At 37.8% G+C, this 16,280-nt stretch overlaps 1 protein-coding gene across 2 annotated transcripts in view; it reads right to left on the bottom strand.

Annotated features, from left to right (window-relative positions):
* The window catches only part of LOC110441715 (zinc finger ZZ-type and EF-hand domain-containing protein 1-like), a 92,091-nt gene that overhangs the window by 56,851 nt on the left and 18,960 nt on the right, over window positions 1-16,280 (bottom strand). Inside the window, exons 12-23 of one of the 2 annotated variants that reach the window (XM_021484935.1) lie at window positions 15,484-15,536; window positions 13,598-13,676; window positions 12,945-13,076; window positions 12,541-12,657; window positions 9,352-9,455; window positions 4,185-4,265; window positions 3,813-3,920; window positions 3,536-3,624; window positions 3,190-3,245; window positions 2,661-2,750; window positions 2,090-2,152; window positions 623-665 (exon numbers count right to left, since the gene is read on the bottom strand). In XM_021484935.1, coding sequence (XP_021340610.1) covers window positions 623-665; window positions 2,090-2,152; window positions 2,661-2,750; window positions 3,190-3,245; window positions 3,536-3,624; window positions 3,813-3,920; window positions 4,185-4,265; window positions 9,352-9,455; window positions 12,541-12,657; window positions 12,945-13,076; window positions 13,598-13,676; window positions 15,484-15,536 — 1,015 coding nt within the window. The remainder of the gene's footprint in view (window positions 1-622; window positions 666-2,089; window positions 2,153-2,660; window positions 2,751-3,189; window positions 3,246-3,535; window positions 3,625-3,812; window positions 3,921-4,184; window positions 4,266-9,351; window positions 9,456-12,540; window positions 12,658-12,944; window positions 13,077-13,597; window positions 13,677-15,483; window positions 15,537-16,280) is intronic. The other variant, XM_021484936.1, reaches the window with a different exon arrangement.

Below are 16,280 nucleotides of genomic sequence, written 5' to 3'. Positions count from 1 at the left end.
ATTGTTTCTCAATTTGGTCTGGTATTGTTTCCAGGGATTGCTTACTGTTACATGTATATGTTAAGGATCTATTGGCATGTTAGCGAGCCAGCAATAATCTCACATGTTAGCGAGCCAGCAATCATCTCACATAATAGCGAGCCAGCAATAATCTCACATGTTAGCAAGCCAGCAATCATCTCACATGTTAGCGAGCCAGCAATAATCTCACATGTTAGCAAGCCAGCAATAATCTCACATGTTAGTGAGCCAGCAATAATCTCACATGTTAGCGAGCCAGCAATAATCTCACATGTTAGCAAGCCAGCAATAATCTCACATGGTAGCAAGCCAGCAATCATCTCACATGTTAGCGAGCCAGCAATCATCTCACATGTTAGCGAGCCAACAATAATCCCACATGTTAGCAAGCCATCAATAATCTCACATGTTAGCGAGCCAGCAATAATCTCACATGTTAGGAGTTAATAGTCATACATGATAATTACATCAAGTTAACACATTAAGGCGATTGATTCCTCAAAATAGAATAATGTTTTAAGTATAATATCCCATAGAAAAACCTTTTCTATGATTAAATGAATTAATGCAATATAAAAAGCTATCTCAATAGTTGACTCACCTGACCAACTGGGTGCCAAGAAACAGGTATTTCCACCTCATCACTGTGAACAGGAAGACAGGAGGAATGAATGAACTATTATTGACTTCGTATATGTGACTTATTGTAACACAGTATGTATATGTGACTTATTGTAACACAGTATGTATATGTGACCTATTGTAACACAGTATGTATATGTGATCTATTATAACACAGTATGTATATGTGACCTATTGTAACACAGTATATATATGTGACCTATTATAACACAGTTTGTATATGTGACTTATTGTAACACAGTATGTATATGTGACTTATTGTAACACAGTATGTATATGTGACCTATTGTAAAACAGTTTGTATATATGACCTATTGTAACACAGTTTGTATATGTGACCTATCGTAACACAGTATGTATATGTGACCTATTATAACACAGATTGTATATGTGACCTATTGTAACACAGTTTGTACATGTGACCTATTGTAACACGGTTTGTATATGTGACCTATTGTAACACAGTATGGATATGTGACCTATTGTAACACAGTATGTATATGTGATCTATTATAACACAGTATGTATATGTGACCTATTGTAACACAGTATGCATATGTGACCTATTGTAACACAGTATGTATATGTGACTTATTGTAACACAGTTCGTATATGGGACTTATTGTAACACAGTATGTATATGTGACTTATTGTAACACAGTTTGTATATGTGACCTATCGTAACACAGTATGTATATGTGACCTATTATAACACAGATTGTATATGTGACCTATTGTAACACAGTTTGTCTATGTGACCTATTATAACACAGTTTGTATATGTGACTTATTGTAACACAGTATGTATATGTGGCCTATTATAACACAGTATGTATATGTGACCTATTGTAACACAGTTTGTCTATGTGACCTATTATAACACAGTTTGTATATGTGACTTATTGTAACACAGTATGTATATGTGACTTATTGTAACACAGTATGTATATGTGGCCTATTATAACACAGTATGTATATGTGACCTATTGTAACACAGTTTGTCTATGTGACCTATTATAACACAGTTTGTATATGTGACTTATTGTAACACAGTTTGTATATGTGACCTATTGTAACACAGTATTTATATGTGACCTATTGTAACACAGTATGTATATGTGACTTATTGTAACACAGTATGTATATGTGGCCTATTATAACACAGTATGTATATGTGACCTATTGTAACACAGTTTGTACATGTGACCTATTGTAACACAGTATGTATATGTGACTTATTGTAACACAGTTCGTATATGGGACTTATTGTAACACAGTATGTATATGTGACCTATTGTAACACAGTATGTGGTAACAAACTTATTAGTATTCTGTCTTGTTGGGATTGTTGTTTATTTCACATGAGCGGGAGATAATGTCCCATATTAGATTTCAATGAATATTCTTGTATCTGTATTATACTTACCAGTCATCTTCAAATGTAAAGTAGGCCACAGGGTTGTCTGGTTTACCAGCTTTCCTCGCATTTCTGTGTGAAATAACGTAGTCAGTCAGATGATGTGTACAATCAGAAGCTAAAAGCTAGATCTTACCTAACTCAACGCCATTGTCCAGGTACAGCTATGCCATATCACCAATCAGTAAATCAGTGAACAGGATGACTAAATTGCCCCTACATAACCAATGGTATAGTCATTTATGTAGCAGGAAATTCCCAAATCACTAATGAACAGATCGACAGTACATTTAACAACTAAATCGGACCAAAAACTCAATTTGTCTTCATTAAATTTATATGTTAGATTATCTGATAAGAATGTACAGGTAATAGCCACTGTCTGTTTCAATTTTCGTCAACACTGTTAACATAGCATTATTAAATGAAGGTTGGCCTACCAAACAAGACTGAAATAACCAATCCCTCAGCAATTCATACCCACTTAATTGTTAACAACGATAGATAATTATGAGTATGTGGAAGTATCCAGGCTTCCATACCAGGCACTGTGTAGTGAGGTTGATGTTGTTATACTCACCGGACTTGAACACAGAATTCATAGTCGATCCTACTCCAGTTATCATAGGCCTGGAACCGATCTACATGGCTTGCCATCTCAAACTCTCTGCTGGATTAAATTAATTGTATAATTTTTTTACATTTACAGAAATAAAGGTTCAATGATCACCAGATCTTGTAATTACAAAAAGAAACATTCATAACTATGGACCAAGGGAAACCTTCATATGAAATTCGAGAAAAATCCATCCAATACTTTTTGAAAAATAGCAACAACTAGAATTGCTATGGACTGAACAGACCACAGTTGAAAGGCAATTCGAATAGGCCACCATATGAGAAGTATGTTGTATTTCTTTTGGCAAAAAATTCAAGTTGTTGTCTTTTATGTCACAACATTATTTAACTGTTTCAACATAAGAGTAATCCAGATTTCATAAATGGGTCTGAAACCAATGGATGCTTTACATCATACAGGTTTATATCCTTCCTGTGTTTTCTGTTTATTTTTAAAAAACAAATACATAGTAACTACTGGTGATAGTCACCTGTCCCTGTACACAAACACAAGGCCTCGGCGTGCTCCCTTCATCCCACTCACAACCTAAAACAGATTGATATCACTCAGCTCAAAGTTACAAGTTTTCCTTCTTTTGGAAGAAAATGGCAAATTCAGGTGTATCTAAAATTTCACATGTAAAAATAACATCTGAATACAGAAAATTTATAAGAAATGCATTAGTGTTAAAAAGTAGCCATGCCTGATCTACAAGACCTGGGCATTGAAAACACCAAAGGTTTGCTGGTTTTGAAAATAGTTATGAATTCTACATAAAATCTGATGTTAAAGTGTTGAGTTGACAAATCTTAATTAGCATAAAGACATTTTGTTACCTTTATCCTGAGTCTTGTCAGCTGTATGTACTCCGAGGACTTAAATATCATGTTGACTTTTGTGTGACCTTCGGCTGACAGGTAGGAGGCTAAAAATATTATCATATTGAATTGCACAGAAAAAGAAATACAAACTATAAAAAGAAATAGAAAATAGACCTTATACTCCTTTTATGGAAACATAAAAATTATAGTTTTTTTTTTTTTGGTTTATGCAAAAATGTAATGATTTCACTAAGAAATGCAGAAAGTGATCCTAAGAGTGTAGTTTGGTTACTTTGCACAGGGGGTGAGGTCCACGCCTGATTGAGAACGTTTTCTGCACAGGAGTTGACATCGGTCTGTCCACCATCAGTACCAGCCAGACTCACCTGTAAGGGGTGACCTACACACAGAAAAAGGTTTCATTAAACAGATTGTTTTATGAGTAAACCCGTGTATAGACAATATCAATACTGGTAGCAGACCAGTTAACTATAATGAGAAGAGATAACCATGACAACATCAACTGGGATATCAGCAAGTTTAATCACGTGTTTACATGTTTCGGCCCACTAGGTGGGTCGTCATCAGAACAGTTTACTATAAATAAATACTCTCAGAACACTGTAGATTATACTTTACACAGGTAGTTCACATTTAAACATACCTGACTTTTCCCAGCACAAATCTCTCGCCTGAAACATTTTGTTTAGCAGCTTTGTACATGGCTGAACAGTGTCTGGGTTTTCTGCATGAAAAATAAAGCAAAGTATAAAACAAAGCAGAATGTTAACCACACCAATGGTAGAATTCACTACCAGTAGCACAGTAGTTCTTACTCTCACCATATGTGACCTATTGTAACACAGTATGTATATGTGACCTATTGTAACACAGTATGTGGTAACAATAGGTCACATATACATACTGTGTTACAATAGGTCACATATACAAACTGTGTTACAATAGGTCACATATACATACTGTGTTACAATAGGTCACATATACAAACTGTGTTACAATAGCTACTGTGCTACTGGTAGTGAATTCGACCATTGGTGAGAGTGAGAACTACTGTGCTACATTGGTGAGAGTGAGACCTACTGTGCTACTGGCAGTGAATTCTTTCATTGGTGAGAGTGAGAACTACTGTGCAAATGGTAGAATTCACTACCAGTAGCAGAGTAGTTCTTACTCTCACCAATGGTTGAATTCACTACCAGTAGCACAGTAGCTCTTACTCTCACCAATGAAAGAATTCACTACCTAACACAGTATGTATATGTGACCTATTGTTACCACATACTGTGTTACAATAGGTCACATATACAAACTGTGTTACAATAGGTCACATATACAAACTGTGTTACAATAGGTCACATATACAAACTGTGTTACAATAGGTCACATATACAAACTGTGTTACAATAGGTCACATATACATACTGTGTTACAATAGGTCAAACTACTGTGCTACTGGTAATGAATTCTACCATTGGTGAGAGTAAGGACTACTGTGCTACTGGTAAGGAATTCTTCCATTGGGGAGAGTGAGAACTACTGCGCTGCTGGTAGTGAATTCTACCATTGGTGTGGTTAACATTCTGCTTTATTTTATACTTTGCTTTATTTTTCATGCAGAAAACCCAGACACTGTTCAGCCATGTACAAAGCTTCTAAACAAAATGTTTCAGGCGAGAGATTTGTGCTGTGAAAAGTCAGGTATGTTTAAATGTGAACTACCTGTGTAAAGTATAATCTACAGTGTTCCTACTGTGCTACTGGTAGTGAATTCGACCATTGGTGAGAGTGAGAACTACTGTGCTACATTGGTGAGAGTGAGACCTACTGTGCTACTGGCAGTGAATTCTTTCATTGGTGAGAGTAAGAGCTACTGTGCTACTGGTAAGGAATTCTTCCATTGGGGAGAGTGAGAACTACTGCGCTGCTGGTAGTGAATTCTACCATTGGTGTGGTTAACATTCTGCTTTGTTTTAGACTTTGCTTTATTTTTCATGCAGAAAACCCAGACACTGTTCAGCCATGTACAAAGCTGCTAAACAAAATGTTTCAGGCGAGAGATTTGTGCTGTGAAAAGTCAGGTATGTTTAAATGTGAACTACCTGTGTAAAGTATAATCTACAGTGTTCTGAGAGTATTTATTTATTGTAAACTGTTCTACTACTGTGCTACTGGTAGTGAATTCTACCAAGGGTGAGAGTAAGAACTACTGTGCTACTGGCCATTGGGGAGAGTGAGAACTACTGCGCTGCTGGTAGTGAATTCTACCATTGGTGATAGTGAGAACTACTGTGCTACTGGCAGTGAATTCTTTCATTGGTGAGAGTAAGAGCTACTGTGCTACTGGTAGTGAATTCTTTCATTTGTGAGAGTAAGAACTACTGTGCTACTGGTAATGAATTCTACCATTGTTGATAGTAAGAACTACTGTGCTACTGGTAGTGAACTGGTAGTGAATTCTACCATTGGTGGGAGTGAGAACTACTGTGCTGCTGGTAGTGAATTCTACCATTGGTGTGGTTAACATTCACTACCAGTAGCACAGTAGTTCTTGCTCTCACCAATGGTTGAATTCACTACCAGTGGCACAGTAGTTCTTTCTCTCTCCAATGGTAGAATTCACTACCAGTAGCAGAGTAGTTCTTACTCTCACCAATGGTTGAATTCACTACCAGTAGCACAGTAGCTCTCACTCTCCCCAATGGTAGAATTCCCTACCAGTAGCACAGTAGTTCTTACTCCCCCCAATGGTAGAATTCACTTCCAGTAGCACAGTAGTTCTAACTCTCACCTATGGAAGAATGTGATACCAGTAGCACGGTAGTTCTTCCTCTCACCAATGGTAGAATTCACTACCATTAGCACAGTAGTTCTAGCTCTCACCAATGGAAGAATGTGATACCAGTAGCACGGTAGTTCTTCCTCTCACCAATGGTAGAATTCACTACCATTAGCACACTAGTTCTAACTCTCACCAATGGAAGAATGTGATACCAGTAACACAGTAGTTCTTACTCTCACCAATGAAAAACTTCACTACCAGTAGCACAGTAGTTCTTGCTCTCACCAATGGTTGAATTCACTACCAGTAGCACAGTAGCTCTCACTCTCCCCAATGGTAGAATTCCCTACCAGTAGCACAGTAGTTCTTACCCTCACCAATGGTAAAAATGGCAAATTCAGGTGTATCTAAAATTTCATATATGTGACCTATTGTAACACAGTATGTGGTAACAATAGGTCACATATACATACTGTGTTACAATAGGTCACATATACATACTGTGTTACAATAGGTCACATATACATACTGTGTTACAATAGGTCAAACTACTGTGCTACTGGTAATGAATTCTACCATTGTTGATAGTAAGAACTACTGTGCTACTGGTAACACATTCTACCATAAGTGAGAGTAAGAACTACTGTGCTACTGTTAGTGAATTCTTTCCTTGGTGAGAGTAAGAACTACTGTGCTAATGGTAAGGAATTCTACCATTGGGGAGAGTGGGAACTACTGTGCTACTGGTAGTGAATGTTAACCACACCAATGGTAGAATTCACTACCAGTAGCAGAGTAGTTCTTACTCTCACCAATGGTGGAATTCATTACCAGTAGCACAGTAGGTCTTACTCTCACCAATGGTAGAATTCATTACCATTAGCACAGTAGTTCTAACTCTCACCTATGGAAGAATGTGATACCAGTAGCACGGTAGTTCTTCCTCTCACCAATGGTAGAATTCACTACCAAGTAGTTCTAACTCTCACCAATGGAAGAATGTGATACCACTAGCACAGTAGTTCTTACTCTCACCAATGGTAGAATTCACTACCATTAGCACAGTAGTTCTAACTCTCACCAATGGAAGAATGTGATACCAGTAGCACAGTAGTTCTTACTCTCACCAATGGTAGAATTCACTACCAGTAGCACAGTAGTTCTTGCTCTCACCAATGGTAGAATGTGATACCAGTAGCACAGTAGTTCTCACTCCAACCAATGGTAGAATTCACTACCAGTAGCACAGTAGTTCTCACTCCCACCAATGGTAGAATTCACTACCAGTAGCACAGTAGGTCTTACTCTCACCAATGGTAGAATTCATTACCAGTAGCACAGTAGTTCTTACTCTCACTTATGGTAGAATGTGTTACCAGTAGCACAGTAGTTCTTACTCTCACCAATGGTAGAATGTGATACCAGTAGCACAGTAGTTCTCACTCTCACCAATGGTAGAATTCACTAACAGTAGCACAGTAGTTCTTACTCTCCCCAATGGTAGAATTCACTACCAGTAGCACAGTAGTTCTTACTCTCACTAATGGTTGAATTAACTACCAGTAGCACAGTAGTTCTAACTCTCACAAATGGAAGAATGTGATACCAGTAGAACAGTAGTTCTTACTCTCACCAATGGTAGAATTCACTACCAGTAGCACAGTAGTTCTTACTCTCACCAATGGTAGAATTCGTTACCAGTAGCACAGTAGTTCTCACTATCACCAATGGTAGAATTCACTACCAGTAGCACAGTAGTTCTTACTCTCACTAATGGTAGAATGTGATACAAGTAGCACAGCAGTTCTTACTCTCACCAATGGTAGAATTCACTACCAGTAGCACAGTAGTTCTCACTCCCACCAATGGTAGAATTCACTACCAGTAGCACATTAGTTCTTACTCTCACCAATGGTTGAATTCACTCCCAGTGGCACAGTAGTTCTTACTCTCACCAATGGTTGAATTCACTACCAGTAGCACAGTAGTTCTTACTCTCACCAATGGAAGAATGTGATACCAGTAGCACAGTAGTTCTTACTCTCACCAATGAAAGAATTCACTACCAGTAGCACAGTGGTTCTCACTCTCACCAATGGTAGAATGTGATGCCAGTAGTCTCACCAATGGTAGAATTCAATACCAGTAGCACAGTAGTTCTCACTCCCACCAATGGTAGAATTCACTACCATTAGCACAGTAGTTCTTACTCTCACCAATGGTAGAATGTGATGCCAGTAGTACAGTAGTTCTCACTCTTACCAATGGTAGAATGTGATACCAGTAGCACAGTAGTTCTCACTCTCCCCAATGGTAGAATTCACTACCAGTAGCACAGTAGTTCTTACTCTCACCAATGAAAGAACTACTGTGCTACTGGTAGTGAATTCTACCATTGGTAATAGTGAGAACTACTGTGCTACTGGTAGTGAATTCTACCATTGGTGAGAGTTAGAACTACTGTGCTACTGGTAGTTAATTCTACCATTGGTGAGAGTTAGAACTACTGTGCTACTGGTAGTTAATTCTACCATTGGTGAGAGTTAGAACTACTGTGCTACTGGTAGTTAATTCTACCATTGGTGAGAGTGAGACCTACTGTGCTACTGGTAGTGAATTCTACCATTGGGGAGAGTGAGAAGTACTGTGCTACTGGTAGTGAATTCTACCATTGGTGGGAGTGAGACCTACTGTGCTACTGGTAATGAATTCTACCATTGGGGAGAGTGAGAAGTACTGTGCTACTGGTAGTGAATTCTTCCATTGGTGAGAGTAAGAACTACTGTGCTACTGGTAGAATGTGATACAAGTAGCACAGCAGTTCTTACTCTCACCAATGGTAGAATTCGTTACCAGTAGCACAGTAGTTCTCACTCTCACCAATGGTCGAATTCACTACCAGTAGCACAGTAGTTCCTCCTGAATATTAGATTCAGTTAACATGGAAAGTTTTTGAAGGTTGAACAATGGTTGAACTAATTAAATGTGCTAAAAAACAGAAATAATGAGACAAAGTCTATCCAGCGTTTACCTTTAAGAAGTTTTAGCGTACGGAGGAGACCCCCCACATTCCCTCTAGCCAGGTTGAAGGACAGCAGCATCTGTAGACCCTCTGGAATAACATGCCCTTCATGTCTGAAACATAAGGGTAAATATAATGTACAAATTCCATAAAATTACACGATACCTATAACAATGGGTTACAAAAACATCTTCATACATCATTTACATAGGTGCAGTTTTGAATCTATAAACAGGCTTTTCTTTTTTTTCTTTGGATGTAAAACAGTTTACAGCTGGGTGGGGATGTGACTTTGTGAATTATTCCTTGAAATTAGAGTGTCCTGTAGCCTGAATGACTTGTACTCGATGGGATAGTTCATGTTTAAAGACATTTGATTTCCATAGTTACAGTGTTGGAAACCATGTTTTCATATTTTATTAATAAAATTACAAAATGTCAAGACAGGGATGCTCCAACTCCCATGAAAATGAGTGTCATTGTTTGAGAGTTTTCTGTAATGGTAACTGTGACCCTGACTTGGACCTTAAAGCTTTGAAATACAAAGACATTCAAAGTAACCTCCCACGTGACCTATGTATAGTCAAAACCCGTTAAAACGAAGTTGCTAGTGTGATGACACTGAATGAGGACGCCATGTGACACGATGTGACACACTGGGTAACACTATTTGCCTCCTGCAAAAATGGCAGAGGCATAATAAATACTTAAAAAATCTTGATTAACTGTCCAGGTACAATTCACAAAGCCCTACCTATAAATTAACATATGGTGGTAAAAGTGTTTAACTAGAACACTGACAGGTCAGTAAGGGCCCCGTCTTGTGGCAATATACCCGCCATAATCATCAAGAAGCAATCTGCAATACTCATTTGTTAGCTTTGATATGTTTTATTTCATTTTAAATACCTCCTCCATCAAGAGCCAGGGTCAAAGTCAGAGATCCACTTTGTCTTTGACCTTTGGACATAAATGACCTTGACCTTTAACCCAGTGGCCCTGATCTTTGGTCAGTTGACTTATTCTTTGATTCCGACCAACTTTGCTTCATAATATCATAAACAAGAGGCCCAATGGGCCTGCATTGCTCACCTGGTATAAATCTCACACTTGTAACCTTAAAAGTGATCTAAAATAAAGATACAGGCAAAATATCAGTATTTATGATTAAAATTCATTCAAAAGAGCCTGTTATTTTTTTTAAAAACATTTCACCCCTGTGATTGAAAGTCAAACAAAGTCATTATGTTGAACAAATGTTATAGCCTTTCATCTCAGGATGCAACTTGCAAAGTATCAACATCCTGGGACCCATGGTTATTCAGAAGAATAAGTCAAAGTCATTCACTTTAACAAACATCGTAGTCCTTTACCCCAGCACTCTACTGGCCAAATATCATCACCTTGGGCATTTTGGTTATTGAGAGGAAGGTGTTTAAAGTTTTTGACATATTTGACCCCTGTGACCTTGAATATAGGTGAAGGTCATTCCTTTGAACAAACTTGGTAGCCCTTCATCTTAGCATGCTCCTGGCCAAATATCATTACCCTGGGCATTTTGGTTATTCAGAAGAAGTTCTTTAATGTTTTTAACATATTTGATCCCTGTGACCTTGAAAATTGATGAAGGTCATTCATCCCAGCATGCTACTGGCCAAATATCATCACCTTGGTCATTTTGGTTATTGAGAGGAAGGTGTTTAAAGTTTTTGACCTATTTGACCCCTGTGACCTTGAATATAATTGAAAGTCATTCATTTGAACAAACTTGGTAGCCCTTTACCCAAGCATGCTACTGGCCAAATATCATCGCCCTGGGCATTTTGGTTATTCAGAAGTTGTTTAAAGTTATTAACATATTTGACCCCTGTGACCTTGAAAAAGGGTGAAGGTAATTAATTTGAACAAACTTTGTAGCCCTTCATCCCAGTTTGCTTCTGGCCAAATATCATCACCCTAGGTCTTTCGGTCATGAAGAAGAATTCGTTTAAAGTAAAATATTGACGCCGGACGCCGGACGGAATGACGACGGATGCAACACCACGGCATAAAAATGTTCATCAGTGAAAAATACAAAACTTGGCCTTGACCTTGAACCTTTGGACCCCGTAACCTTGACCTTAGGTCACTTGACTTAGTGTTAAGTTCTGAACAACTTTGCTTCATAATGACATAAAAATAATGTTCATCAGTAAAAAGATACAATATTTGACCTTGACATTGACCCAGTGACCTTGACCTTAGGTCAGTTGACTCCTTGTTTAATTCTGACCAATATTGCTGTTCATAGTGTCATAACAAAGTGTTCATCAGGGAAAAGATACAAAATTTATACTTGACCTGTGACCCAGTGACCTGGACCTTTGATCCGTTGGATCCTTGTTTAATTTTGACCAACATTGCTTCATAATGTCATAAAAAAATGTTCATCAGTAAAATGATACTAAATTTGACCTTAACCTTTGATCTATTGACCTTGACCATTAGTCAGTTGACTCTTTGTGGAATTCTGAGCAACATTGCTTCAAAGCATCATAACGAAATATTCACCAGTGGAAAGATACAAAATTTAACCTTGACATTTGATCCAATGACATTGACCTTTGTACAGTTGACTCCTTATTTAATTCTGACCAACATTGCTTCATAGTGTCATAACAAAATGTTCATCAGTGAAAAAATGCAAAAATAGACCTTGACCTTTGAACCTAATGACCTTGACCTTTGACCTCGACTTTTTACCTCAGTGTGTCTCTTTGTTTAATTTCGACCAACTTTGCTTCATAATTTCATAAAATGCTCATTAGTGAAAAGCTACAAAATTTGACCTTGACCTTTGACCTAGACCTTTGGCCCGATGACCTTGATCTTCGGTCAGTTAACTCCTTGTTTAATTCTGATCAACTTTGCTTCATCATGTCATAACAAAATGCTCATCAGTGAAAAGATGCAAAATTTGACCTGGACCTTTGAACCTTATGACCTTGACCTTTGACCTTGACTTTTTACCTGAGCGTGTATTTTTGTGAACTGAACATCTTGACCAAGTTTCATGTAAATCGGTTTATTAATACCGAAGTTATTAGCCAGGAACAAAATTTGTAGACGGACAGACAGTGATTACTATAGGGCACTCGTATCTCCGATACGGGGCCCTAATAATGACCACTTACAAAGCAATATCTGCGACAAACTTACAAAGCAATGTCTGTGACAAACTTTTCTACTTCCTGTAGGACAAACTTGCTGAGGAACTGTGGTCTCTCTCCACTGGCTGGACACAAGGACAATGGTGGAATGTGGCCTAATGCTTTCCTGTAATACAAAACAGGTAATGTACATAATAAGTATACATGTATATGACATAAAACAGGTAACTGCTGGATATGGAATTCCTGTAACAGACAAAATAAATGTATATGAAAGGTACACGTTATGTTCCAGAGTTTAGCAACTACAGGGACACAATCATATTTCTATTTACTTTTATAGCAATTTCTGCTTACTAAATTAAAATATTTTTAATCTCCAAGCGGAATATGTTCAAATGAGAAAGGAAAACAAACTCTTTTCAACAAACTTGCTATCAACATAATTCATACCGAGTGTGATCCAAAATGGATGGTCTGAGACTTGGGGCAAGTGGCATTGTCATGGTTACGGTGGTGGCTAAGATTTGTAGATACCAGATAGCAGCGGCATCAGCTACACTGACACTGGCCTCGCGGATCACCCTGGCAACAGACATTTATTATGTTAATCATCAGCTACACTGACCTCGTGGATCACCCTGGCAACAGACATTTAGTATGTTAATCATCAGCTACACTGACACTGGCCTCGCGGATCACCCTGGCAACAGACATTTATTATGTTAATCATCAGCTACACTGACCTCGTGGATCACCCTGGCAACAGACATTTAGTATGTTAATCATCAGCTACACTGACACTGGCCTCGCGGATCACCCTGGCAACAGACATTTATTATGTTAATCTGATAAGTGTCTTTATAGGCAGTTTCCATTAAATCCAATCACACTATAGGTTATTTTACTATGAAGAATTACCATTGTAGATCAGTATGAACTTGCTGATCATCAATGGTTACATTAAACAATAACATAATAAGCCACATGATATAATAAACTCATAGAATATCGTTTTATTATCACTTTCTCTTCAAACACTGCAGCCTCTCAGATAAGTATGTATGTAAATGATAAACAGATCACAACTTTCTTGAATGACTTACTTGTACCCAACTGTTTTGATTCCGTGTATCCTCGTGTCACAGCCGTCATTTCTGCACTTCTTTATGTTGATCTGGAGGACTGAAATAACAAAGTTTTGGTTTCAATAATGATCAATATAGAACGGATGCACATGCATGTTACCTACAGAGAGTCAATCTGATAATCTCTGCCCTCCTTGTCATGTTTGTTAAAGTATATCTGGAAACTTGGCTGCCTTTAATAAAATAATTATTATAAATATAAACAAGAAGATTGAGTCATTGACATTTTTAGTGGTAACAAAATCTAAGCCTCCAAACAATTATACAGTCCCACTTTTTCTAACATGAGGCCCAATGGGCCTGCATCGCTCACCTGGTATTTATCTCACACTTGTAATCTTAAAAGTTGACTAAAATACAGCTACAGGCAGAATATCAGTGTTTGATTCATAAGAACCTATTAAAAGATTTAAACATATGATGCCTGTGACCTTGAATGTCGAACAAGGACATGAGGTTGAACAGAGTTTTTAGTCTTCCAACCCAGCATGCTTCTGGCAAAATATCATTACCCTGGACCTTTTGGTTATACAGAACAAATCATTTAAAGATTTAAATATCTATTGACCACTGTGACCTTGAATATGGGTGAAGGTCATTCACTTGGTAGTCCTTCATCCCAGCATGTTAATGGCCAAATATCATCACTCTTGGCCTTTTGCTTATTAAGAAGAAGTCATTCAATGGTTTTAAACATATTTGACCCCTGTGACCTTGAATATATATGTCAAGGTCATTCATTTGAACAAACTTGGTAGTCCTTCATCCCAGCATGTTACTGGCATTATATTAGGCCTCTTGGTTATTCAGAAGAAGTTGTTTAAAGGTTAAAAACATATTTGACCCCTGTGACCTTGAAAAAAGATGAAGGTCATTCATTTGAACAAACTTGGTAGCCCTTCATCCCAGCATGTTACTGGCCAAATATCATCATCCTATGCCTCTTGATTATTCAGAAGAAGTTGTATAAAGATTTTAACATATTTGACCCATGTGACCTTGAAAATGGATGAAGGTCATTTATTTGAACAAACTTGGTAGCCCTTCATCCAAGCATGTTACTGGCCAAATATCATCACCCTAGGCCTCTCGGTTATTCAGAAGAAGTTGTTTAAAGGTTTTAAATATATTTGACCCCTGTGACCTTGAATATAAATCAAGGTAATTTATTTGAACAAACTTGGAAGTCCTTCATCCCAGCATGTTACTGGCCTAATGTCATCACCCTAGGTCTCTCAGTTATTCAGAAGAAGTTGTTTAAATGTTTTTAACATATTTGACCCCTGTGACCTTGAATATAAATCAAGGTAATTAAATTGAACAAACTTGGAAGCCCTTCATCCCAGCATGTTACTGGCCTAATATCATCACCCTAGGTCTCTCGGTTATTCAGAAGAAGTTGTTTAAAGGTTTTGAACATATTTGACCCCTGTGACCTTGAATATAAGGCAAGGTCATTTATTCGAACAAACTTGGTAGCCCTTCATTCCAGCATGTTACTGGCCAAATATCATCATCCTAGGCCTCTTGGTTATTCAGAAGAAGTTGATTAAAGATTTTTACATATTTGACCCCTGTGACCTTGAAAATTGACGAAGGTCATTTATTTGAACAAACATGTTAGCCCTTCATCCAAGCATGCTTCTGACCAAATATCATCACCCTAGGCCTTTTGTTTCCTGAGAAGAAGTTGTTTAAAGTAAAAAGTTGATGCGGGACGGACGCCGGACGCCGCACCATGCCATAAGCTCACTTAGCCCTTCGGGCCAGGTGAGCTAAAAACAATAACAGACAGTAATATGTGAATCAGTAAATAACTGATATATTATGTATCTAAAACTCACTTGGATAAAATATCTTTGCATTCTTCAACAGCACAAACTCTCCAGTAATGTGGCTGTAATATAAAAGAAAATGAAAAACATTCTGCCAAACTTATGCCCATATGCATAATTTTGTGTGTTTAGTGTTGAGCCTCGTTGATGTAACATTTTTGCATTGCATCTGTTCATTAAACAAGAGGCCCAATGGGCCTGCATCGCTCACCTGTTATTAATCTAACACTTGTAATCTTAAGATTTCATAAGAACCTATTAAAAGATTTAAACATATGACGCCTCTGACCTTGATTGTCGAACAAGGACATTAGGTTGAAAGTGGATCAAGGTCATTCATTTGAACTAACATGGTAATCCTTTATCCCAGCATGCTACAGGCCCAATTTCAGTACCCTGGCCCTTTTGCTTATTGAAAAGAAGTCGCTTGAAGATTTTACGACATTTGACCCCTGTGACCTTGAAAGTTGGTCAAGGTCATTCAGTTGAACAAACTTGATAGTCCTTCATCCCAGCATGCTACAGGCCCAATATCAGTACCCTGGGCCTTTTGGTTATTGAGAAGAAGTTGTTTGAAGATTTTAAGACATCTGACCCCAGTGACCTTGAAAGTGGGTCAATGTCATTCATTTAAACAAACTTGGTAGCCCTTCATCCCAGCATGCTACAGGCCCAATATCAGTACCCTGGGCCTTTTGGTTATTGAGAAGAAGTCGTTTGAAGATTTTATGACATTTGACCCCTTTGACCTTTGAAAGTTGGTCAAGGTCATTCATTTGAACTAACTTGGTAATCCTTCATCCCAG

The sequence above is a fragment of the Mizuhopecten yessoensis genome, unplaced genomic scaffold (genome assembly GCF_002113885.1).
Source record: "Mizuhopecten yessoensis strain PY_sf001 unplaced genomic scaffold, ASM211388v2 scaffold716105, whole genome shotgun sequence".
NCBI lineage: Eukaryota > Metazoa > Mollusca > Bivalvia > Pectinida > Pectinidae > Mizuhopecten > Mizuhopecten yessoensis.
The sequence above is the reverse complement of the archived record's forward strand: the minus strand, read 5'-3'. Positions and strand labels throughout refer to the sequence as shown.